Source organism: Danio rerio, chromosome 23 (genome assembly GCF_049306965.1).
Source record: "Danio rerio strain Tuebingen ecotype United States chromosome 23, GRCz12tu, whole genome shotgun sequence".
Lineage (NCBI taxonomy): Eukaryota > Metazoa > Chordata > Actinopteri > Cypriniformes > Danionidae > Danio > Danio rerio.
In genome coordinates, this window is record NC_133198.1 from 14,390,765 (window position 1) to 14,402,797 (window position 12,033).

Here is a 12,033-nt window from a genome sequence, read left to right on the forward strand (position 1 = left end):
CAATTTCTGTTTCATGGAAGATTTTTTTTTTCAACTTCTTTCTAAACATAATAGTTTTAGTAACTCATTTCTAATAACTGAATCTTTTTTCAAAATTCAAGCATTGAGGTAATTAGGCAGTTCATTGCATAACAGTAGTTTCTTCTGCAGACAATCATAAAATATATTGCTTAAGGGGGCTAATAATGTTGACCTTAAAATGGGTTTCAAAATATTTAAACCTGGTTTTATTCTAGCCAGAATAAAACAAATAAGCCTTTCTCTAGAAGAAAAAAATATTAGAGGAAATACTGTTAAAATTCCTTACTCTGTTAAACATAATTTGGGAAATATATAAAAAAAAAAATTCTCAGAAGCGCTAATAATTTTGACTTCAACTGATAATCGTTTTGAATAATCGTGATTACAATTATGATCAGAATAATCATGATTATGATTTTTCCCAAAATCGAGCAGCCCTAATGTCAACACTAAAGAATTCATTAAAGCTGGTTGAAAAGCCTAAAGCTTCACCATCCAAAATGTTTATGTTTATGTTGTGGCGTAGAACGATGTCACTTAATCAAAGCTGTCAGAAATCACAAAACATACTATTTAGTCCCCACTTATTTAACGTAAATTAAATTGCATTAGATTAGATTCAACTTTATTGTCATTACACATTTACAAGTACAATGCAACGAAATGCAGTTTAGGTCTAACCAGCAGTGCAATAGCAGCAAATGCAGGAGACAGGTATAAGTTATAAAGTGCAGTTATAGAAAAAAACTATGGTGATATTTACAGATGGATGTACTATCCAGAAGTGTACAGATAGATAAACATAATTACAAATGTATATGTACAATGGGTGTGTACATAATTACAGATGTCCATGTGCAGTGGGTATGTACAGTTCAAATAAGTAAATCAGTGCAATGTAGTGCAATGAATATGTGCAAAATTTAAATGTGCAAATGTTAAACAGTGCAGGGATTGTGAGGAGTTTAAGTTAGAGGAGAGTGGGGGGTATATTGGGGGGGCAAAAGAGTCCGTGAGGGGCAGAGTTCAAGAGGGAGACAGCTCTGGGGAAAAAAGCTGTTCCTCAGTCTGCTGGTTTTTGTCTAGGGGAGCCTGAAGCGTCTGCCGGAAGGCAGGAGTGAAAATAGTCTGTGAGTGGGGTAAAAGGTGTCCTTAAGAATACTGCATGCTCTGCGCAGACAGTGTTTTCTCTGGATGTCCTCAATGGCTGGCAGTGTGGTCCCTGTGATGCGTTGGGCAGTTTTCACCACCCGCTGCAGTGCCTTGCGCTCAGCAACAGAGCAGCTTTCATAACAGACTGATGAAAGCTGGTTCTTTTTAAGTTGCCTTAAGAAGAATAGGCGCTGGTGAGCCTTCTTGACCAGGCTGGAGGTGTTGGTGGTCCATGAAAGGTCCTTTGAGATGTGGGTCCCTAGGAACTTGGATGAGACGGGCTTAACGGCCATCCTATTGATGTGAATGGGATTGTTTAAGCCTTTTTGTCCCTTCCTGAAGTCCACAATGAGCTCCTTGGTTTGTTGGTGTTAAGAAGCAGATTTTTGTCGGTGCACTAAGTGGCCAGATGCTGTATTTCCTCCCTGTAGGCCGTCTCATCGTTTTTGCCGATTAGACCAATCACTGTGGTGTCATCTGCAAATTTGATGATGATGTTGGATCTGTTCACAGGCCTACAGTCGATAAATGGGAAATGAGTGAAAATATAAAGGAAGAGGAGGAGAGTTGAAAAAGGGGTATAAGGCAGTGTTTGAAAGAAAGCGGAGCGTCAAAGCAAGAAGAGTTAACTTATTAACTAGATGTGTAAAGAAGCAATTGACCCTTTGCTAAGCCCCACCATCCTTAGTTACTGTTGCTACACCTGTCAAGTTTTCACGCCTGGCCAACTATTACAATGTGTATGCGCCAGTGTCAGACATTCCCAGGGAAATAAATAGACATTTTTGGTGAACAGGTGAGATATCAGAGAAAACCAGACAAAAAAGGACTGCATTATGCATTACAGGAGTATATGTCATGTCACTTTTACAGACACTTGAAGAGCATGATGCACACTGAACCTGGACAAATGTAAACCCAATCAGAGTAATGTTAACCTATTTTGCAGAAACAAAAACAGAGTAATAGATATGTCGCGTTGTATATTGTAGCTATACTGTAAAAGAAAACAGTCAGGACTTAGTATCAACCTCTGCATGAAATGACAGTTGAGCTGAGCCTAGTAACACATAGTAAACAATTTGGGGCTTGCGTTTTCAAAATAGAAGTCCCACATGCATGGAAATTGAAAAATATATTTTAAATAACTAAGGGAGAAAAATTTTACTGTTGTATCACTAGAATACATTGGGCTTATTTAATGCAGCCTGAGGCATGCATGTTAATGATTTTTAGAGCTTTTTTATGATCTTAGAGCTGCATGAGAGTCATGTTTTCTTAACTGCTCTTTAGGTGGCATATCCACATTTTTATTATAGGACTCCCTTGATTATATTAAGTTAATAAACAGGCAATTAGTTGACTAATGGCTTAAATGAATGACTACTGGCCGATTAAGAAAATCTGTAGTCAGGAACAGCCCTAGCGATCAGTTTCAAGCTCAGGACAGGTCCTGAAAAGCATGACTGAGATAAAGGAGGGAAGTCCAGGAGTACTTCAACCGTCTATTGGAGTTTTAAGAAATATTTTATCATCGCCTTAAACAGTTTGGCTTCATCTCTCAAATGACCCAGGACAAGCTCATCAACAAATAACCTTACTCCCAGAACCCTAAAGAGTGAAATGAGGCACATTTCAGACCTGGTAGATTCAGTGCTGCCATTCAAGATCAAACTGAAAGATCACTGTTTTGGCAACTGAAAACCCATTTCGGGAGATGATAAAATTAGGGACTGATAATTATAGGCTGAAACAAAAAATTCTAGATGGATATTCTTGTCTTGAATGAAGAATGCATGCGAGTGAATGAATATGCGTGTATGCGAAAGGAAAATTTGTGTATGAATGAAAATGTGTGTGTAAGGGAAGTATGAGTGTAGGAGTGCTAAAATGAATTATGGCCTGTACGACCCCCATTTTTAACTGCACAAACAGCAGGGCTCGAAATTAACTTTTTTACTTGGTAGCACCAGTGCTCCCAACTTCAAATATTTAGGAGCACCAAAAAATTTTTAGGACCACCAGAAAAAATTTAGGAGCACCCACCAAAAATGAATGAGCACCGCTGCAAAAAAAAAAAAACAACAACATTAATAGGACTGACAAAAACCAGAAACAACTATCTAACTAATGCTGCGAAGACATTGATATTTGTGTGCAATAATTCCAAAATGAATGTCTAATAATTATAGAATATTAATGATGATGAAAATGACAATAATAGTAACAATGAATTACATTTCTCATTATGATACTGTCTTGAATGTGCATGAATTTAGGTTATCTGCTATAAAAAGTCTGTTACTTTATGAAAAATAATTGTATAGTTTGCATCAAACAAAAATTAAGCATTGCAGTAAGACAGCGGAATACCTTGAGTGAATGACAGCTAATATGAACCAATATAGCGGCAGGAAAGAGCGATTCAGCACGTTTTTACAAAAAATCAAAACAGGTTGCTATACAACCATTATCTGCAGTCGCACTAATGCGCCCAAATATATTATGAGGTCGCATAGATTAATTTTCGGGCGCATATGCGACCAAAATGGTTGCAATTTTGAGCCCTGAACAGGTTTAGACACTTGATTACAATGCATCGCAAACCCAAGATAAATACAAATACACCACAAATTTGCATGTAAATCAGTTTATTTCTATAGGCTGTTTATCCAGTCATGACTGAAAACTTGATTTTCTACAATGTTTTATTTTAACTGTTAGTTAAGACAAAGTTAACTTGGTCAAATTAATTATTTTGACTGCATGATATTGAGCAATACATGATCTAGACCTGTAGATTAATTTTTAACACCTTATTTGCTTTTGCATTCACCAAGCAGACAATATGATTGATTGCCCTTTATTACTATGCATTACTTGGGTAAGTTGGGGCTGCATTAGTAAAATAGTTTAATAATTGTGCAGCTGTAACACAGAGCGTGGTGGTTTTTGAATAATTATTTTACCATATTTCCTTGCTTTTCATGCTTTGTTTAGGTTCCTCTTCAGAGTACCGCATCAATAATAAAGTGGTGGGTCTGTCTGACTACAGTGAGGAACTGGAGAAACTAGGAATCCTCATCAAGGCCAGAAACTTCCTTGTCTTTCAGGTAATCAGATCTTGCTCCAATTACAGTTTTAAAACATGTTTAATTTATGTTTTATTAGTTTTTATAAATTAGTTCTTACATTTAGCAAAAATACGATAGTGGAAGAGATGTTGCTAGCCTTAAAGTAAGTTAAAATATTACAACTACTTTTTTATTTTACACAGAGTAATGGATAGTAATTGTTAGGTAATGTGTACTTTTTGAGTACATTTAAATATGTGTACTTTTAGTATTACTCGAGTAAATTTTTTGAGAAATATCATTACTCATGCCTTTAAATAACAATAGCATCTAAAAATACAAAGAAAAACATATTTTCCTGTACACAGGGTTTATTGTGCATATGAGGTGGAATTAAATGTGTTTCAAGTGGGGAATGGCCTGGATGAAAAAAAACTTCTTGTCTGGCTGTCTTGGTGCACAGTGCTTTGTAGCACCGGTTCATGGTTCGTGGTCCTTTACAGCAGCAACACAGATGCAGGGGAGATAGATAGTGACTATGTTTAAATGTACTTGAGTCATTAAATTATTTGCCTCAATCTCAATAAAACAATAATATCATTAAGGTGTTTACATAAGCTGCTTTTTGAATGTTCTTTTCATAATCCCGTTTTACAAGTTATAGCAATGGGATGCATTAGAAAACAATAAATTACATGAAATCCAACCTGAAGTTTCACACAAAATTTTAAGACATTTTAAGAATCGATTTGATCAAGTAGTTTTTACCAGATGTCGTATTGGGCATACGAGAATAACACATGTTTTTTTGCTCCAAGGTGAAAACCCTACTCAGTGTTTGTGCTGCAAAACTCCTCTTACTGTAAAACATATTTTACTGGACTGTCCTGCTTTTACTGATTCCAGAAGGACTTTTTATGAAATTAACTCTTTTAAGGACATTTTTGACAAAGTAACACCAGAAAAGATTTTAGAATTTTTATCATGTATTAACACAAAAAAATCTTATTTAATTTATGTTTTATTTTGTTTGTTGATTTTTAAATTGTATATTTATTGTTGAAAGATTCCTGCCATGAAGATAGCCTTGGTTGCTGACATGGCACTAATAAAAAATACATAACATACATACAAGTTATAGCACATAATTCGATTAGCGTCATTGCATCACCACACTATCCACCTTTTCTCTGGAGTTTCATGTAATTTTGGGTGTTTCAATATTAATTTGTTGACTTTGTGCTGTTTGCCACTTTCATTTTTATTCAGAAACATTTCATGCATGCCCCCCTGTGACAAACAAAATATTGGATGCCAGGAAATGCTGGAAGTGTGTAGGTTAAATGGAATTTTTGAAACTGCACACTGTATGGGAGAATCTCCACATTTCTTGTTAGATGCAGAGAATAGCGCTGATGCAGAGAACAGCTGTGTGTAGAGACTATCCTGTCACAAAATGCGGTGGAAATCTTACACAACGTAATAGTTTGATTAAGGGGTTTACATTCAAAAAACAGCATTTACAGCTAATCTTTCATTCCATTATATTGTAATGATATTAACGTACTCTAAACTTAGTAACTAAATCATTTTGACTAAGTTATGTCTAAGTTAAACTGAGAGTTATGCTGACGATACAAACTAACTTTGCCATCTGTAAACTTTGCCAAATCTCTAAAGAAATCATTTGGACTAATTATTGAAAATTTACTTGATGTATGGAACAAAATTGGGAAAATCACAGGTGGCTTTTTTTATATTCTAAGATATCCCCATTATGCCATAATGATGGTTTTACATGGACAACAAACTCTTTGTTTAAATCAGTTTATTTCTATTCAAATATTCACAGACATTTAGCTGTTTTTGTTTTTCCGATGTGTTTGCTAGTCATGTTGACAGAAGAGACAGAAAGAGAAAGCACTCTGTCTGTTTTACTAATTTTACAAAAACATATTGTTTTGTTGTAATTATGAATAGATAGAAATGAAAATAGACTCTTAATGGTTTTCAGATGTGTTTGTCTTGCCAATACTCTCAAAAATGATTAAGCTACTTTTATAGGAGTGTGATAAACCATGTAACCAAGTTTGCCAAGTTTGGGTTAAGTCAGTGAATTACTTGAGTGTCACTCAACAATACTTTTGTTATAGACCTTTTTCACCATTGATGCATGGTGGGTGCCATAGTGACCAGTGCCTTTCACCTGGCTGCTTAGAACTTCCGTTAAGAGTGATCATCAGCTAGAGCGGCATTTCTCAACTGGGTGTCAATACTGTTTTCAGTGTCTTATGGTGTGTTTTTGTGATGCAAAACTTTGATTTTGAAAGAAAGATGTGTTAAAGCTGTTATGCTGCTGTCAGATGTGGTTAAAGTGCAAGAGAAAAACACCCCTTCAATGTTTGCCGTCGGATCAGATGCTGAAATACAGCATCAGTGTTCCTGACTTGTCAGCCGTTATAGTGTATGTGCGGCTCTTTGGTGCAAACAAACACACACACACACACACACACACACACACACACAAACAATACATCACTGCATTATAAAGAGCAAACCATATTACTGGCATGAAACTAGCAGGTATGTAAGCCATACAGTTTCCAAAAATTACCAATAAAAGTATGTTACTGATACTCTGATGGCTAATTAAAATGTTGATTCTAATCTGGGACAGTTATTTTTAATTAATTTTGTTTGTGTTGTAATGTTATGTTAACCATGGTATGCAGTTTTCTGTCATTTCAAAATGCCACTTTATTTTTACTTTGTGACACTTATTCAGTCAATGTTTTAGTTGGACAGTCTAGCGCATACTCTTTTTGATTTTGTTATTATTATAATTATTATTCCTTTTCTATGTTTTTTTTATGTCATAATTGTAAGATTTTTGTATTATTTTAATTGTTTAATATTCAGCATATAAAAAAAATATATGCGGATAAAAGTTTGCTCACGTTCATCAAGCTAACCTCCATGAACTATCCATATATTATTTTTACAAATAAATAAGCCGAGTCTGAGAGTTTTAGTTTTTTGATAGTTTATTTTACTTTTCTTGTTTGTAAAGGCTAAATACAAATAAAAAAGTGAACTATACATTTATTGTACTGTTTTAATATATATAAAAAAAGTTATAAGAGCCTGGAGGTATTATTTACTTTGCATATTCAATTTGCTGAGATTTGTAGGTACAGACATCTATTGTGTGCGTTCTTGGCAGTTTTTTTCCTGTGTTTTTAATATTGTCCATATCGATATCGGAATTATATCATATCGACCGAAATGAAGAAATATATTGTGATATAATTTTTGCCATATTGTCAAGCCCTAGGTTGGTTATATATGTGACATCACATAATGTGTAAATGTTCACTTAAGCGATGACAAGGCTCCATTTAAATGGCACAAGATGCCGTCTTACAACGAGGGAAAAATACCTTGCAGCAGTTGTTTTTTTTCTATCCTTTTAGATTGCATTTTTAAAAATAACCAGTTCAGGAGGTGGTGCTGATCGACAACAGTAATAGTTGAAAGATGTTAAAAGAAAATAATATAGATTTAAACTGAAATTTCAAAACTGTCAATATGTGACTGTTTATACACATCACTTGCTGACCGGAAGTTCTTACCATTCTCCTTGCGCATACACGCAAAGCATAATGGATAGTTTTGCATTCTAAGAAAAAGGTCTATAGTACTAATTAACTATAATTTGAGTAGTTTGAAAAACAGCATTATAATTTTGCTAGTAAGAACTCAATGACCTGTTTGTCTGTTAGGGGTCTCTTAATTGTTCTGGAATAAAAAAGGTTTTCTTTTTCCCAGGGTGCTGTAGAGTCAATTGCAATGAAGAACCCCAAAGAGAGAACAGCTCTGTTTGAAGAGATTTCTCGCTCTGGAGAGCTTGCCCAAGAATATGACAGATGCAAAAAAGAAATGGTCAAGGCTGAAGAGGACACGCAGTTTAACTACCATCGCAAGAAAAACATAGCTGCTGAACGAAAAGAAGCCAAACAGGAAAAAGAGGAGGTGGGCTCCTAGTATTGTAATATGTTATCATGCAAATAAATCACTTTTCCTCAGTGTAGAAATAGATGCATTTAGGTGCTAAAAAAGCCTGAAGGCAGAAATGCTAATTATGTTTTCTCCTCCTGTCATATGCAGGCAGAGCGTTATCAACGCCTGAAGGATGAGGTGGTGCGAGCTCATGTACAGTTACAGCTGTTTAAACTGTACCACAATGAATCAGAGATTGAGAAACTTAACAGAGAGCTGGCCCACCGCAATAAAGAGATTGATAAAGACAGAAAGCGCATGGACCGTGTGGAGGAAGAGTTAAAAGACAAAAAGAAGGAGCTTGGCAGAATGATGAGAGACCAACAGATGATTGAGAAAGAGATCAAGTGAGTTTAAACCTTCTAAAAATCTCCCAATTAATCTTAAGAACAAAATAACAATTTTTAATTGTTTAATAAATTTTGTAGTGTTTGGCCTCAATTCATTGTTGTATTTTACATATTAAAGGGGTTACAAAAGGCAGTGCCTTACAACAGTGTGTGTAAGTAAAAAAACAAACAAACAAAAAAACATTGAGCATGTGGAAGAAAACAAAGTGTATCAATTTGTGTAAAGTATGTTTAAACATCACTCTACTGAACTGCTGACAACAAAATAAACAATTTAAATAGAGTTGTGTTGCGTCAAACTGAGTGCTCATAAGAATTTTCACTTGATTTAGTAGTTAATATTATAGCCTACATAACTAAATGATAAAGTGTAATATTAAACGATAGCTTCATTTTGTCTATATAATACATATTTTCATTTGCACAGCCATAATAAACAGCAATTAATGCATTCATTTTGAAAATACTCTTATTTACCCTGACAATTTTTAAGAACCATAACAAATATTAGCAAAAGTTAGTGTATAAATGTATAAATTTTGCATTTTGTACATATCATATTATGCACTTTTTTTAAACTGAAATTTATTTTGTATGAAAAATGCATTAATTCTGATGTAACCAAAAAAGCACTTATAAGCACCCTGCAGTAACTATATTACTATGTAGAGTAAAACTAGAAAAAAACGAAAAAAAAAAAAAAAAACAGCAAGTTAAATGTGTGTATATTAGTGATTTTGTTTCTCTGGAATGGGACAAAATGTAAGACTTTCACAAGACAGAACAAATGTCACAATGTCCATTTTAGGCCTTAACTGAATTTTTACCCAATGTCTAGTTATTGTATTTTTACCCTTTTATATATTGATTTACAGTGCATTTAAAAAAAATGCTATAGTACTTTTTACTGAATTCTGAAATCTTAAACAAGGACAAATCACAATTTAACTTTTTAGCCCCTCTACTTGCCCCTAGCCTTCAGTTTGTGCGTGAAGGGGTCATGACCCATTCACACGAGGCTTCAGCGTCAACGATAGACAGAGGACGTGTCTGAAGATGGGGCTAGCGCGATCGTCATAGCAGCATCAGCCAGTGAAATTAGTGAATGTCCCATAGTGAATATGAGAATGTCCCAACTTCTGCAGCGAGCAACGCCACTGAAGCGGTGCCGACAGATCTGCAATGCAGTTCGTCAACATCTGACATCATCCATTCAAAGCGAATAGGAAGTGTTGAAGTTGACGCCCTGTGTGAATGGGGCATCAGGGTTTCTAGATTCTCTTTTTCTTGAAACGGAAAGTAAGCGGAAGTGCCATACAGCTCTTTAAGGGACATTTTATAGGACTGCATTACAAATGAAGGTGTATGAGAAATTTCCCTGAAGGGCATTAATAAGGATTTTTAACACAAACAAGCGTCTGATTTATCAGATTTAAGATATCATTTTAAATTCTGTTAACAGTACCCTATGGCTTTATTAGACCAGTCTGTCAGAAAAGTCTGGTGGCAGGGAACTAGTTTTTGACAGCACATCTGGTATACCATTGATTCTTGTGGTTACTTCAATGATTGAGCAAAATGATTGTCAAAATCAGCTCTGAGGGGATGTTGAAACACCACGACTTGGGTCATAGGAAGTGATTACTGGCTTATTATAGTCATCACCTAACCAAGCAAAGCATCACTGTTCTGCTATTCCCTGTAGATAATAAATAAATATAGCTTGAAGACGAACAAAAATATTGAGCCCTAAGCTATAGCAGAATAAGGGCAGATTAATGAGATAAATTTGTAATTAAGTATTTTATTATAAGACTTTGAAATTTGTAATATGCTTATCGTTTAACATATCGACAGGGAGAAGGATGCAGAACTCAATCAGAAGAGGCCTCTGTACATTAAAGCCAAGGAAAACACTGCCCACAAGATCAAGAAATTGGAAGCTGCCCGTAAATCACTTCAGAATGCACAGAAATGCTACAAAAAGCGCAAGGGAGACATGGATGAGCTGGATCGTGAGCAGGGGGCAGTTGAAATGGCCAGACAGGAGTTTGAGGAGCGGATGGAGGAGGAGGCTCAAAGTCAGGGACAAGATCTACAGCTGGAAGAGAACCAGGTACGTGTGACAGATTGCGCTAGACTGGGAAAGGGAACATTTACAGCCTATGCACATTAATTTTGAGACTGCAATTTTTCTTTTGTTATGACTATAACAGGACTCGAAATTAACTTTTTTACTTGGTAACACCGGTGCTCCCAACTTCAAATATTTAGGAGCACCAGAAAAAAATTAGGAGCACACACCAAAAATAATTGAGCACCGCTGCAAATTGTATTTTAAGGGATTTATTGTATTTTAAAACAACATCAATTAGGACTAACAAAAACCAGAAACAACTATCTAACTAATGCTGAGATGACATTAATATTTGTGTGCAATAATTCCAAAATGAATGTCGAATAATTATAAAATATTAATGATGATGAAAATGACAATAATAGTAACAATGAATTACATTTGTCATCATCATGCTGCCTTGAATGTGCTTGAATTAAAGTTATCTGCTATAAAAAGTCTGTTACTTTATGAAAAATAAATGTATAGTTTGCATCAAACAAAAATGAAGCATTGCAGTAAGAAATATTTATTTTGTACTGCTGTTTATATATGCATGTCAGTTTATTAAATAATATTTCTGCTACAAAACACAAAAAATTATAATAAATAATTAAATTCAAGACTGAAAGCTGCAAAACAGTATCAGTATCCTAACTAATAAAAAATAATAATAATATACACCTCAAGTAAGAATAGACAAAATAAAGTAAGTAAAGTCTCACTTCTATCACTCTTTAAAAGTTTTGGTTTCAGTTTGTGTCAATTTAAATGTTCAGTCTGAGCTGATTTTCATTTTTCTGTGTTAGTGGAAAATCAGGCGAGTCAGCCGACCCAATTTATGAGCAGGTTGAACAGAATTCTTCCAATGACCACCGGCGCAATACCGCCGTCTGTTATGAGACGCAGTTTCCGTGTAAACTTAGTAAAGGCGAGCTTCTTTGGCGATGATATGTACAGTATTCTATTTGACTTTGAGCCGACATTTGCGCTGAACACGCAGTGAATGCAACGCATCGAGATTCGAGCGCTTTCTCCGAAAAGCACGTACTTGATTGATCTCAGCTGGCGGATGAATATGTCATGATCGCTCTCATCTGCGCCTCAACTTTAGGTGGGGTTTGCAAACCTGTGTGCTTTAAGTTTTCACTCTTCAGCCATTTGCATTTCCCGTGGTCATAAAAGCTCCTTCCCTGTCATCTGACAGCGGAATACCTTGAGTTATTGACGGCGTATATAAACCAATATAGTGGCAGGGAAG

The 12,033-nt window shown here is 35.2% G+C and overlaps 1 protein-coding gene across 1 annotated transcript in view; it reads left to right on the top strand.

The window, feature by feature from the left end:
* smc1al (structural maintenance of chromosomes 1A, like) overlaps window positions 1-12,033 on the top strand; it is a 57,478-nt gene that overhangs the window by 14,119 nt on the left and 31,326 nt on the right. Inside the window, 4 exon segments of the mRNA NM_212810.2 lie at window positions 4,174-4,286; window positions 8,076-8,279; window positions 8,415-8,653; window positions 10,514-10,772. Coding sequence (NP_997975.2) covers window positions 4,174-4,286; window positions 8,076-8,279; window positions 8,415-8,653; window positions 10,514-10,772 — 815 coding nt within the window.